The 15385-nt window shown below is 40.8% G+C and overlaps 1 protein-coding gene across 2 annotated transcripts in view; it reads left to right on the plus strand.

Annotated features, from left to right (window-relative positions):
- The first annotated feature begins 2530 nt into the window (after positions 1–2530).
- The window catches only part of CGRRF1 (cell growth regulator with ring finger domain 1), a 29810-nt gene continuing 16955 nt past the window's right edge, over positions 2531–15385 (plus strand). Inside the window, exons 1-2 of one of the 2 annotated variants that reach the window (XM_077909349.1) lie at positions 2563–2704; positions 6715–6849. Coding sequence is in view for 1 of the 2 variants with exons in the window: in XM_077909348.1 (XP_077765474.1) it covers positions 2601–2704 (104 nt within the window). In the remaining variant the exon portion in view is untranslated. Of the gene's footprint in view, positions 2705–6714; positions 6850–15385 lie in introns of both variants that reach the window. The other variant, XM_077909348.1, reaches the window with a different exon arrangement.

The raw sequence follows: 15385 nt of genomic DNA on the forward strand, positions 1-15385 counted from the left end.
GAGACAACAGGCAAAGGGAGAAGCAGGCTCCATGCAGGGAGCCTGAGGTGGGACTCGATCAAGCTTGATCTCCACGATCAAGCCCTGGGCTGAAGGCGGCGCTAAACCAGGCTGCCCTAAAAATAATTTTTGCCTGCAAAATCATGTATCATGTGTTATGTGTTAGAAAGAACCAATGTTGGAAGTAAAGTGACAAGTTTGAATGGTAGCAAGTATCCAAAAGGGAGATAAAGTCTTGAGTTAAATTTGTGTTAGTTCCTGTTCTTTTTAAGAGTTCTTCAGTGTAGGGATGCCTGGGTGGCTCAACAGTTGGGTGCCTGCCTTCGGCTCAGGTTGTGATCCCGGAATCCGGGATCAAGTTCCACATCAGGCTCCCTGCAAAGAGCCTGCTTCTCCCTCTCCCTCTGCCTGTGTCTCTGCCTCTCTCTTTTAGTCTGCGTCTCTTGTGAATAAATAAATCTTAAAAAAAAAAAAAAAGTTCATCAGTATAAATCAAGTTGAGTCAGTTTTCTATACTGCTGGGTTGGGATTTGACTTTCATGGCCTGGTTAGTGAATTATCCTTGTTCAGCTGTTTTCCATCTTCCAATATGTGCTGCTGTTATTTTATTTCCTATTCTTGTTGATTTATTTTTTACATCCCTTTATTGTAGTTTTAGTGGAGTTTGGAGAGAGAGCAAAATTACAGGCATATGTTTAATATGCCACTTTAACTTGGAATTCCCTGTTTTCATCATGAAAACTCTTTATTGTTTATTGCAATAAAATTGCCTTTCCCATTGGCCAAGCTTTTTAAGTGACAATTTCAAATGATCGCAAAACTGAGGATGAAAGGGTAGGAGCATAAATTGGTACAATATTTCTGGAGAGCATTGTTTCCCTAAAGGCTTAAAATGTACATACTTTTTGAACTAAAAGTTCCACCTCTGGGAATTCACCTAAGGAAATGATTTAGCTTTAAGAATGTTCACTGCAAAAAAAAAAAAAAAGAATGTTCACTGCAGTGTTGTTTATAATAATAAAAAGTTGTCCAACGATAAAGCATATACTTTCATAAATCATATATGTAGCTGTTAAAAATTATGTTGTTGACCTGAACTGCTTACACAGCACTACTCCAGAGAGTACACAATATGTGGTCATTTGCCAAGAGATATGTGAAGCCATAGAACAAATTTAGCTCATCTGTCTCCAGCATTAATTTTACTAGTGATCTGGGAGTGTGGAGGGGCTACTAGTTAGTTATCCATTCTGCAGCCTTCTGTCCCTTTCTTCCTTGATAACAAAACCCTGATTTGTAGCAGGGGGTGTTGCTGCTCAGAATAAAAAGACATTTCCCTGTCTCTGGGGTAACTGGATGTGGCCTAAGGGCTAAATGCAAACTGAGGGCTGTCAGTGGAGGTGTGAGAGACTTCCAGGGAGGCTACCTGGATGGAGGAGGCTGAATGGGGATGAGCATTTCACTCCTTTCTTTACCTAAAGGCTTTAAAGGCTTCTGCTAGGTACATATATACCTTTTGAGCAGAAGCCTTTTATATATATATATATATATATATATATATATATATATGATATATATTTAAATATATATATAAATTAAGCCTTATATATAATAAGACATATCTAAAATTATCATTAAAGTAAAAATGAATACAGAAAAGCTCAAATATTGATGCGCCTGGGTGGCTTAGGTCATGATCCCAAGGTCCTGGGGTCCAGCCACCCTTCTGGCTCCCTGCTCTGCTGGAAGCCGCCTTCTCCCTCTCCCTCTGCCTGCTGCTCCCCCAGCTTGTGCTCTCTCTGTGTGTCAAATAAATAAATAAAATCTTTTTTAAAAGTTCAAATATCTAATTCTAATTTGAGGAACGTAGGGGAAGCAGAAAAGGAAAAGGATGTGGGAGGACAGTTGATTTACGTCTGTGAGAATCTATGCTAATTTTCCTCTATCATGAAATCCAACTTGAAAAGGCGGACAAGAATCGTACACACTGCTTGTGAGACTCCGGTTGGTCTTTCGTAGTGTCTAATTGTAACTTTTCTAGATAAAACAAGAGCCGGTGCGGGGTTGCTTCACTTTGTAGAACCCATGATGCCGGCGGGTTCTCTTCTCCTCGTCCCAAATGTGCCACGGATCCAATATGCGGGATTTAGACTCTGTGACGTGGATTTCGGACCGTGCCTCCTCTCTGGGTCATCAGAAAACCTTACCTGAGCCTGGGGCGAAGCAGGCCGCGAGGGGTTATTTAGAATTTGCCGCAGAAAAGCCTTGACCCCAGGGACAGACAGATGCTCTCTGGGTACCAATCCCGTGAGTCCAATCAGGGCACCGCCCCTCTGCCCAGCCAATGGCTCGGGACGAGAGCGGAGGGGCGGGGCCAGCCCTGCAGGCGCCGTGGTGATTGGCAGTCCGGCTCCCGCAGCCGGCGAGGTCGCCCGGACGCCTAGTCTGAGAACCCGGGGCGAGTGCGTATGTACAAAGTTTGTCAGCTCCGAGGCGCCGTAGTGGCTTCCTCACCCCCCACCCCCCCGCCGGGTGGGCGGGGCGGGGCGGGGCCGGGCCGGGCTGAGCGGCTGGGGCTCAGCTCAGTATAGGAGAGCCTGATGGCTGCGGTGTTTCTGGTTACGCTGTATGAGTATTCGCCGCTTTTCTACATCGCGGTGGTCTTTACCTGCTTCATCGTGACCACCGGCCTGGTATTGGGATGGTAAGTACCGCGTGGTTAGAAACAAGGGACGTAGGGGCGGACCGCTGGGGCAGCGGGGTCGCGGAGAACCGCGAGGGGGAGGGCATCGGAGCCGCGGGTGCTGCGGGGCTGGGGCTCCTGGGGCCGCGGGGGAGCCGCTGCCGCGAACCTCGACCGGCCCCCGGAGGACAGCAAGTTGCGGTGTGCACCTGCATCGCTGCTCCCTGCATCCCTGGGCCGTCCCCGTCGCTGCGGGCACCCCCATCTGGGGGTGGTGCCGGAATGAGGTATTTCGCCCAGCTTTGTTCCTCAAAGAGAAGGCGGCCGGTGAGGGCCTGGTCCGGGCGTTGAGGTGTAGAGTGCTTGTCCAGCAGGCTTGAGTCCGTCACCTGCGGTGCAGCGCGCAGACCTGGACAGTGAACACAGTTGACTGTTGTTCTGGGCAGAACCGAGCGCTTGGCCTCAGAGCTTTCAGCGCAACTTATAACTGAACTCCGTTACCGTGTGAGAATTGAATGGTTTCTAGATGCATTCCACGCCTTTAGAAGTAACATTTAGTCGATGGAACTGTGAAAGTCATAATTTCAGAGCTGGAAAAGACCTTTGAGATAAATCACATTGACGGGTAGGGGCAGTTTACCCAGTGGAGACCAGGAGAATGGACTGTTAGGTAATCCCTGAGCAGTTCTAGCTCAGAGACTCTAAAATTTCTCTCTCGAGGAGATGCCATCGTATCATGTTTAGAGAAGCCTATGAATGCGGCTATTTGAAACCGTCTTACTAATTCATCCACTGAGGAGAGAGACAGGAGCTGGAATTTTTTTTTAAGACTTTATTTATTTATTCATGAGACACACACACACACGGGGGCGGGGGGGACAGAGGGAGAAGCAGGGTCCATGCAGGGAGCCCGACGTGGGACTCGATCCCGGGTCTCCAGGATCAGGCCCTGGGCCAAGGCAGGCGCTAAACCAATGAGCCACCAGGGCTGCCCCTTGAGCTGAAAATTGAAGGATAAGGATTTTGAGAAATAAATGAAGTTGAGTGTGTCTGGTAGAGAATGGAAGGCATTTCAAGGATACAGCATGAGCTGGGGGGCAGAGGAAGCGTGTCAGTGAATAGATCAGCTGGAGTAAAACAAATTTAAAATATCCCTTGACGCATGTATGGAATTACTTTGCAGAAAGGAAACAAGCTTTTGTTAACTTCTGAAACTACATGCCATCTTTAGAAACTAAGCCCAGTTTTAATATTTCCATACCGCTCCTCACCCTGCCAGCTGTAGAGCAGAAAATTCCTTGTTTGTGGATGGATGGGAGAAGTTTGTTATTCTTGATCCATCAAATTTTATTGCTGTTTATTGTTCAGGAAAGTTTGCAGTTGGAATTTGCAACTTGGTTGCCCAAGTGAGTAAAGCAGTCTTAACACAGGGTTTCTTAATCACTATAATATTAGTGTTATTCTCTTAGAAGAATGTAAATTTTCCTTCATTAAGGAAAATAGGTAACTAGTTGATCATTGCATTATATCCTTAAATTTTAATTTTCTGTAGGCCAACTAATTAGATTTCTTAGATATCTATCTGTAGTATTGGGAAGAGGAAAATGAGTAAGGGCCAGAGTGATAATGATGGCGGCATCTGTGGATGAGGGTAGTTGGGTACCTCATGTTTGTAGTGGTTAAGAGACAGACTTTGGAGACAGTGGAGTCATACAGACCTAGATTCAAATTCTGGCTCTGCCAAGTTTAAGACTTGTTTTGAAAGCTTAATGATTACCTAACCACTCCATTTAGATATGATTTTGGGAGGGTGGAAGGCCAGGTTAATTGTAGAATTTTTGGAAGACTGGGCTAAGCATTGCTGAGGCCCCAAGACTATGTAAGTGCCAGTCAGTTTCATTCTGATTTGGGCCTAACCAGTTATCTTGAGCCTAACCCAACCATTCCCTTTACCGGAGTTAGCTTTGTCCATGTAGATAAGACATTCTACTAATGTTTATTTGTTAACTTAAGCCAAGGCAACAGAGTCATTGAGTAGAAACAAAGCAAACCATCTAGATCTCATATAAACAATTTTCTAATAGTACCCCCAGACAGATGGTAAACCCATGAATCCACACTGTGCTTTTCACCCATGTCATTTTTCTTTTAACCTCCCCAAATATAATCCCTACTGGTTTTGTCTTCGCCATTATCTCAGTACTGCTCTGATTTTCTTTCCCACTGCTTCTTTCTACTGTTCTCCTTGTCTGCTTGCACTGTGTGGGAGTGGAGAAAGAATAGGAACATCTGAATATTGGAATCCCAATAGCAATAGCAAAGAATCATGCCACTGAAGTATGGTATTTCTGTTTAACTCTATGGTGGTTTCTGTGAGCTCTAATAGCTCAAGTTTATTAAACTCTTGATATTTGCCAGGCACTGTGCAGAAAGGAGACCAAAATGCCGTACATCCTTTAACACATCCAAATAATCGGGGACCCTGGCTCTGCAACTGCTCCCTGTTTCCTCTTGACTACAGATTATTAAGCAATTGTCCCTCAGCTTCGTAGCACCCCTTTAGATGCTGTCTTGTGAATCTGGGGCAGAACCTCTAAACCACATTTCTTCTTTGCTAGCTGGCTGCCTAGCAGGCTTTGGCAGCAGAGGAGGGAAAGTAGAAGGCTAGAGGACAAAAGGGCTTGCTGCTTCCTGTGTGATTCTTTTTCTTGTCTGTCTCACCACAGTGATAGTGCCTCACAGTGGTCCTAATTTTTTCAGTTTGTAGTTATTTACTCTCTTAGAATCAGCCTATCGCACCCCTTCAAAGATATTAATACCCTTTCCTGAGATCCTAGTCCAAGCTCCATAGCAGTCCTTCCTCCAAATTTCTCAGCTATAGTAGTTCTCTTTCCTCTATCCCTGTTTTGGAGTGATAGCTACTTTCTTCTGGTACTACTTCCCTGATACTCACTGTCCCCTTTTGCGTTTTCAGCTCTTCAGCATATGGTAAACAATTATTCATAGTAAATTCTCAAAATAACCGGTGTGGTTTTGGTCTCCTGATTAGACTTATAAAAGATATTAATAAGGAAATTGTTACTCAGAGTGGGATCTTTGAGAGTTACTCTCAAAGATGGGCTCAAGGAGTCCTCTGGTCACATCTTCAGCTCCTTGCCAATAGGAAGGATATAAGGTCCTAGTAATCCACGGCATGTATTGGCATCACTATTAATCAAATTGCTGCCTTTGATTGATTGTAATAAAATGATTTTGGAAGTGATTGGGGGACCTAGGAGCTAAACCACTTTTTGACTATAAGGACTGAGAGGTGGGTGGGATGGGTGCTTCTGAGATCACTGGAGCCCTTACAGAAAGAAAAATGACAAGCTAAAATCTTAAAACACTTGGGTCAACTCTTTAGAGAATCAGAGAGGTTCTGTAGTTCTAAAGCACTTTATTTCATACAGCCACAGAACTAAACATTGTACAATTTTAGTTGTGCATAATAGAATTATACAACTTTATTGATGTCTCATTTAGGACACTGAGTGGAAAGAACTAGAGCTCTGAGACTTGGAATGGGAACATCTACACTGACGTGGCTAAAGCTGAGAATCTTGAAATCCCAGTCACTCTGACTCTCCCTTGTTCATGGAAGCAGACTGCTTTGCTTTCCATGTCTGGGAAAAATGGCCCTCCCTTGCTTGGAGGTCCTGTAATAACCTTGCCCAGAGTAAATGCTTTGCAAAGGATATCTGTACTCAAGACCTATCTCTATAACCTGTTGCAAAGCCCAGATCTCTTCCTGCTCCAAAGAACAGGGACAAAAATCCAACCCAGTTGGAAAGAGCCTAGCCTCTAAGATTTGCAAGATTTTGCTAATTTGTATCATTGGTAAGGAGGAGTATGTGTGAGAATGGATTATAAGTAGGTTAGGCCAGGAAGGATAGAATGTAACACTAAATCAGATAAAAATTTATTTGTTTACTTATTTACTTATTTTTTAAATTTATTTATTTTTAAAAAGATTTTATTTATTTACTCATCAGAGACACAGAAAGAGGCAGAGACAAAGGCAGAGGGAAAAGCAGTCTCCCTGTGGAACCCCAATGTGAGACTCGATCCCAGGACTGCAGGATCACGACCTGAGCCAAAGGCAGACGCTCAACCACTGAGCCACCCAGGTGCCCCCTTATTTATTTAATTTTTAGTAGGTTCCACATGCAGTGTGGAACCCAATGCGGGGCTTGAACCCACAATCTTGAGATCGAGACCTGAGCTGAGATCAAGAGCCAGATACTTAACCTACTGAGCCATCCAGGTGCCCCAGATAAAATTTAGTGTTCTGAGTGTGTTCTTAGGAAAGTCTGAATCTAAGGTACTAACTCAGATTTGGTTGGCTGAAATTTAAACTCGGTGGTGGCCTATATGTATTAAGGTTAAGGTGCTAGAACTTTCCTGGCATGATGAGGAAGGATTCTGAATGCTCAGAAAGATAGAAATATTGGACTGGATTTATTACATGCAAACTGCACACCCACCCACCTACTGCATCCTTTAAGAGTACACAGAAGACACACCTTTCATGAAGGCACTGAGAAGTAAATTGCTGAGAGGAGACTCATATCCTTGAAAATCTCTGTTCCTAGAGGCTGTTTATGATGGTGGGAGCTCCTGACTTGAGGTCCAGCGGCACCTCACAGGAGTCAAGGTGTACATATGTTCCATAATGGGCAGTGGAGGACAATGCAGAGAATGTTTTGGCCCACGAGGATTTTTGGCAGTGGCTAATGGATTACAGTGTCTCTAGGAATAAAACAGATGGGCAGCCTATTAAATGCTACATAAACTACTTAGAAGGAAAAACTCAATGTCTGGAGCCAGAAACCTGACTTGAGTCATCGCAGCAGAGATTTACCACCTTTCACCCAGTTTACAGATACAAGCCAATCCATAGACCTGGAGTGTCTGATTAAAGGGGAGGTCAGGTCCCCTATAGGAAGGATTCTGTATCCTTCAGTGCTGCCACAAGGACATACTATATAAATCATTCTCCAGATCTTTCTCATAGGCTGTTGTCTCTCAGAAGCAAACATGCTTTTCTGTACTGTGGTAATACTAGAGCTGGGACTTGGCAAATCATTTTTCTCTTGTAGTTTGCTCCCTATTAGGCTCTGCCAATAGAGGATGCTAGAAAGAGACTGGAAGGCTGGAGAAGGAAGAAGAGACTTAACAGTTTGCTTCCTATTTCTGGTCTGCAGAAACTGGCCTTTGCCCTGGCAGTTGCAGTTGACCTGAGTAGCAGCAGTTTATTTTAGTTTACATTTTTTCCTCATATCTTGAACTAGCCTTAGCACACTCCTTCAGAGATATTGGCACCAGCTGGCCCACACTCCTACCACAAAAGTCTGCATGCCAGCTCTGGGGAATCCTTTATCTGAGCTTCTAAATCGTAATAACTACTAGTCTTCCCTTTGTTTCCCCAGCCCTAGGAGTGATAATTGCTTCGTACTAGGATACCCCAGTGTCCCCTTCTTGCATTTTCAGTCTTCAGTATTTGATTGACAATTCTTTTTTTTTTTTTTTAAGATTTTATTTATTTATTCATGAGAAACACAGAGAGGGAGAGAGAATGGCAGAGACACAGGCAGAGGGAGAAGCAGGCTCCATGCTGGGAGCCTGACGTGGGACTTGATCCCAGGTCTCCAGGATCAGGCCCTGGACTTAAGGTGGCGCTAAACCACTGAGCCACCCGGGGTGCCCTTGATTAACAATTCTTAAATAACAGATGTGTCTCTGTCTCCTGCCAACCCTGCCTGATTCATTGACCTGGACTATTTCTCATCTCATATGCTGTTGAATGCAGTCAGTTTTATGCATATGATGAGGTTGGTGATGAGGTACAGATTCCTCTTTAAGAAAAGAGTATGACTTTAGTTTGTACTTGATTAGGGTACAAAATACTTAACATTTGCATTGACAAGAATTTTTTTTGAGCAATCTAGAAGAAAACACAAAACTATTAGATATGACATTTTACACCTTTGTAGGACCTTAACATCACTTATTTTAACCCTTCATTTTACAAATAAAGGCACAGAATTTTAGAGATTGAGTCGTTTTCCCAAAGTCATATCATTAGCCCAGTAGTTCCCTCAGAGACAATCCTCCCATACCAAGGGTTTCCCCATGAGTGGTTTTTATATCCTGATCCAGTGTCAGTATCCAGCTAGTTGTGTGAAACCATCTTTGGGAGATCACCCTGGAGAGAAGGCCCCCTCAAATTAACTGCCTGTCTGATTTTTGATTGGCTTGAGAACTCAAGGCTGAAGTGGTAATAAAAATTGTTTACTACTGAGCCTAAAATTTTAGCTTCAAAATAACCTTTATTCTTGAGGAGCTCCATAAGATTCCAGACACAAGGAAAGAGGTCCAGTCTACCAATTCAGCCTCTGAGTAGAAGCTTCAGAAGTGTGCCAGGGTAAGATGTTATATAGGCAATAAGAAAAATGTGGTCAGAATTGGAGGTCCACAGATTATTGCTGTGCTAGAAGTATAAACATTAAGAACAAGTGCAACAAACAACTTTAGAACTGAGAAAAGCCAGAATTATAGAAAAATCCAGGAGGAATAACTATAAAATTGTAATAGTAAAGGAAAGAGAATAGAAAATTCTCTTTATAGAAAAAAAGGGGGGCTAAGTTTATATAAAAGAGAGTAATGAATGTTTAGAAACATTTATTTAGTTGCCATTCCATATTCCATCACTAACAGTTGCCAAAATGACTAAGTGGAAAAAGATAAGGATGAAATTTGATTGAACAGAAAATTTGTCAATTTTCCATTTTACTATTTTATTTTATTATTCCTTGTAATCTCATATCAGCCATGATCTGATAGACAGGGCATCAATGTCTTTATTCTAGTTTTTGATTAAAATTGTGGAAAAGACCAAATTTTAGAATGGTGGCCAGAGACATGTCACTAGGTCTGTTTATCAGTATTTTACAGAACCACTTGTCAGCACCAATTATGGATTACTATTTGACCAGTCTTCAGTTGTTGTTTTTTTTTTTTTTTAAGATTTTATTTATTTATTCATGAGAGACAGAGAGAGAGAGAGAGGAGCAGAGACACAGACAGAGGAGAAGCAGGCTCCATGCAGGGAGCCTGATGTGGGACTCGATCAGTTCTGCCTTGGGCCCAGGGCGTGATCCTAGAGTCCCCAGATAGAGTCCCGCATCAGGCTCCCTGCATGGGGCCTGCTTCTCCCTCTGCCTGTGTCTCTGCCTCTCTCTCTGTGTGTGTCTGTCATGAATAAATAAATAAAATATTTTTAAAAATAAATAAATAAATAAAATTAAGAACTCTGCTTATCAAAAGATACCATTATGAAGGTGAAAGGCAAGGTGTAGAAGGGGTGAAGACATCCAACAAAAGAGTCGTATTCAGAACATATTAAGAATTTCTATAAATAAGAATAATTGGTCATCTGAGAAATAGAAATTAAAACCATAGTACAGTGCCACCAAATAACTACTAGGGTGGCTAATAATGTTTTGGCAAGGATTTGGAGCAAGGGGAGCACTCATTGACTGCTGGTGGGAGTGTAAATTGACACTACCACATAGAACAATTGTTAGCATTATCCACTGAAGTTGAAGAAGCACAGACGTTATGGTTGAGAAATACCATTCTCAGCCTGTGTGGACCTAATAAAAATGCATGTACACGCATGTGCACCAAGTGCCTTGTATGAAAATGTTCGTATAGACATATTCATAATGGCCAGAATGTGAGGACAACTTAAATATCTATTAAAGGTAGAATGAGTAAGCAAGTTACAGCACATTTATTATACCCTAGAATACTATAAGGCCACAAAAATTCACTGAATATAACTGCATGGATGAATCTTCAAGCATAGTGTTGTAAAAAAGGAAATAAAAGTATACACAGCATATATACAGCACACTTCCACTTACATAACAATTCAGAAACAGGTACGCTAAATTATAGTAATGAAAGTCAAGACAGTGGAGAGGGAAGGGGTAGTGCCTGGGAGGTGACACACAGACTTTCTGAGGATATTGTTTGGGTTCTTAACCTGAATACCAGTTTACTTTCTAATTCATTGAAATATGTTTTGTGTACTTTTCTGGCCAAGGGTTTAGCACGATTCATAATACCAATTTGAAAAGATGTATTTGACTCAAATCAAGGACCTTAGGGTGTTAGAAAATGCAGACCCAAGATTAAGCATGAGGCAGAGAAATAAAAAAAATCTAGGGAGATGAATTTCTTTTCATAATAGGTGTGCTTTGGCAGCTCCGGATATAATGCTGGGCCCAGCAGCCTTGGATAAGCATGTTTAAAAAGAAGGAACACTTTACATCTCATATTATTTGTTTCATTCTAAGGCATATACAAAGCCACAGAACAGATATGGGATATCTTTCCACAACACTGATTTTATGTAAAGATTTGGAGAGGGCAGCCTGGGTGGCTCAGCGGTTTAGCGCCACCTTCAACCCAGGGCGTGATCCTGGAGACTCGGGATCGAGTTCCGCTTCAGGCTCCCTGCATGGAGCCTGCTTCTCTCTCTGCCTATGTCTCTGCCTGTGTGTGTGTGTGTGTGTGTGTGTGTGTGTGTGTGTGTGTGTGATGAATAAATAAATAAAATCTAAAAAAAAAAAGATTTGGAGAAATAATATATTTATATTAAAACCAGATATATCGGGCAGCCCCGGTGGCCCAGTGGTTTGGCACTGCCTTTGGCCCAGGGTGTGATCCTGGAGACCCAGGATCGAGTCCCACATCAGGCTCCCTACATGGAGCCTGCTTCTCCCTCTGCTTGTGTCTCTGCCTCTCTCTCTCTCTCTCTCTCTCTCTCTATGTCTGTCATAAATATATTAAAAAAAAAACCCAGATATATCATGGAATAAATAAAGCATATTGCAAAGGAATTCTGTGCTCACAGCAGGCTGCTTCCAGATATTTCTCCAAAGCCTTGCTTTTTGGGTTTCTGACTCCTATACCTTTAAAGATTGTTTAATTGAAATTTTTAGGTATAACATGATAAAGGACCTGAAATATAATGCTTGAACCTACAGTAGAACTGAACACAATAAGCTCTGAGTTCTGGTGTTTACTGCTGGTAGAGTGGGTGTATGGAGCCAGGCAGTGGGAGTAAAGAAAAAAAGGGAGAAGGGGACAGTAGGGAGAATTAAAATGATGAAGGGGCCAGGAAATGTAATGAGTATGTATAGCATAGAATCATGTTTTTCTCCCTTTGTTTTTTTCACTCCAAGGGATGAAAGAAAGAAGTAGTGTTATCTTATGGCTCTTGTGGGAAGACTATATCTTGTATCCTGCCATTTCACATTCCCAACCTAACCTCTAAGAGGCCCTGGGGCAATGTTGGGCTGTGGACACAGGGACTGTGGGGTAACCAATTCTGACGTTCAATAAGGAGAAATTACTGGATTTTTCTTTCTAGTTTTTCTGCCAACACCTACATTTATTCCATCATCAACATTATCATTGCTAGCACTTATATAGTGCCAAGCCCTGTTACAAATGTTTCCAGATGGGAAACCAGTTAAATAAAGCTTGAGTGATTACTTAAGGACACACAGCTATTAAGTGTCTTATTCCTGATTTTAGGAGGAAAGCAGTTTTTCATTAAATACGATGTTAGCTCCACATACTTATTGCTGCCGTTTATCAAGTTCCTTAACATTCCTAGTTTGCTGACAGTTTTTATCAGGAATAGACGTTGGATTTTAGCAAGTGCTTTTTCTGCATGTACTGAGATGATCATATGGTTTTTCTTTTTTTACTCTGTTAATATGGTGAATTACATTAAATTTTTAATGTTATGTTAAGCTGTAAGTAGGTCCTGATGTATTAGCCTTTTAATATATTGTTGGATTTCATTTGTAAACATTTTAAGAAGTTTTGCATCTGTGTTCTTGAGTGATATGTGTCTGTAATTTTCTTGTATGTCTCTACCCCTTAACTGTAGGCTACATCAAGTTGTCCTTCAGCTCACTGATATTTTTTTTTTAATCCAGCCTTTTTTTCCCCCTTTTTGTGTTTCATATTGGATTCCTTTCTGTGAATAAATCTTCAAATGTACTAATCTTTTGTTCTATAATGTTAAGTCAGCTATTAATCTTATCCAGTGTATTTTTCATCACAAATGTTGTATTTAAAAAAAATGCTGTATTTTTTCTTCTTCAGAAATGGATTTGGGTCTTTTTAGATATCTTCCATGTCTCTATATAATATGCTCAGTCTTTACTTACTTTTTTGAAAATATAAAGTTTAGTTGCAACAATTATTTCAATGTTCTTGTCTACTAGTTCTAGCATCCATGTCATTTCTAGGGTCTAGTTCTTTTGATTAGTTTCTCTCCTCATTATGAGTCATATTTTCTTCTTTGCATGGTTGTTAACCTTTTATTGGATGCTAAACATTGTGAATTTTACTTTAAGGTGCTAGATGTGTTTGTATTCATATATATAATCTTGAGCTTTGTTTTGGGATACAGTTAACTTACTTGGAAACAGTTTGATCTGTTAGAGGCTTGCTTTTCAGCTTTCTTAGCCAGGACCAGAACAGACTTATCCAACAATTCCATAAAATTAAATTCATCTAGAGTATAACTGTATTCCATGTGTTACTTTTATTGGCCTTCTCTTGGCCTTAGATTTATTCATGTGTTTTGAAATTTTGGTTTGCAACCTAAATTTAAGTAGAAGTTTTCTTCCCCACCCTTTGGTTTCATCCTTGCTGTTTAACCATTTTACAATTGTCTCCAACTAGATTCCTTGGTGCCCCTTAGTCAAGGACCAGGTGATGACACTTCTGTTCCTTATTGATATTGGCCTAACCCAGCTCCTGGATTCAAATTATGAACTTCACTCTGGCTCTTGTCTTTAGCAGACAACCTATAAATAAGATCTTCATACTGTGGGAAGACTACTTCCCACTGCCTGCTGCCAGACTCAGGACCCATCAAACCATGGCATCAGCCTTACTCATTACTTTATATTTCTTTCCCTTTTCAGAGCTATAAAGATTTGTCTTTGAAACCAGCTATGTCTCTTTTTTTCCAACATTTTATTATTAAAAATTTCAAACATATGGAAAGGTTAAAAAAATTATGCAGTGAATATATATATATGTCCACATTTAGGTTCTACAATCAATATTTTGCTATAATCAATATAATCAATGTTTTACATATTTGTCCATCTTATTATTTTTTTTAAGATTTATTTATTCATGAGAGACAGAGAGAGAGGCAGAGACAGACAGAGGGAGAAGCAGGTTCCTTGCTGGGAGGGTCCTGATGCGGGACTCGATCCCGGATCCTGGGATCAGGCCCTGAGCCGAAGGCAGACTCAACTGCTGAACCACCCAGGCGTCCTGTCCATCTTATTTCTTAATCCCTTCAAAATAAGTTGTTACTCTTCTCCAAATACTAAAGCATTGCATATTAGAGTTCAACATTTGGTTTGTTTGGGTTTTTTTTAGAGAGGGGGGCGGGAGGCACAGAGGAAGAAGGAAAGAGAGAGACTCTTAAGCAGGCTCCACACCTCTCACGGAGCCGGCATGGGGCTCAATCTCATAATCCTGAGATCATGACCTGAGCCGAAACCAAGAGTCAGATGCTTTAAGTGACTGAGCCACCCAGGCATCCCTCAACATTTATTTTTTTCTTTTGAAGTAATATTAACACACAATGACATATACAAGTCTTCAGTGTTATCAAACATATCATCTACTCAAACCTCTATCAAGATATGGAACATTACCATCACGAGAGAAAGTTTCCTTGTTCCGTTTGCTAGTCAGTCCATACTCCTGAGCTCCCAGAAGCAACCATTGCCCTGTTTTTATTTCTGCTATGGATTAGTTTTGCCTGCTTTAGAATTTTACGGAATCGTATAGCATGTACTCCTGTGTATAAGACTTCTTTTGCACAGCATGTTGGTCGTGAGATTTACCCATGTGGCTTTGGCAATAATTTATTCCTTTTCATTGCTGAGTACTACTATTCCTTGTTTAAACATACCAGTTTGTTTGCTTATTTCCATGGGGTCTTCTTGATTTCTCTGTTTATTTTTTATCCATCATTACTAAGTTTCTGGAGAGAAGAGAATGCATCAAAGTATGAAAAAGTCCCCTGGTTTAACTAATGTATATTCATTTTAAGTTACCTTTTTTTTTTAAATTGAGTGAACCTAGCTGCTTTCTAATTTTATAAGGAATTGAGTTTGGTCCCTTTCACTTTCCTTCTAATCTGTTCAATGTACATTATTGCAGTTTTACATGAAATTCACAAGTAGAAAATATGTTATATAAATGAAATGCTCTATTTGGTGTTTAAAAGTTCTCCTGTCCCATAAATAATATCAAATAGTCTGCATATTAAATATGAATATGTTTTTTATATTATGTAAAAAAAGTCAATAATTATCATGTTTTTGCTGTTATGTTAATTTATCTAATGACTATACTACTTTGTTATCAACAATAATATTAACAATAGAACTTTTCATTTTTAAGAGTATGTCATTTCAGCCAGTTGGATATATTGCAATTGTATGGGGCCTCTAATCTCTCAATTTTAGATTAATTCTGTAATACAATGTAAACTGAATAAATTAATCTCTTTTTGTGGTGCTTATGTTAAAAGGAATAACTGAT

This window comes from Canis aureus, chromosome 9 (assembly GCF_053574225.1).
Source record: "Canis aureus isolate CA01 chromosome 9, VMU_Caureus_v.1.0, whole genome shotgun sequence".
Classification (NCBI taxonomy): Eukaryota; Metazoa; Chordata; class Mammalia; order Carnivora; family Canidae; genus Canis; species Canis aureus.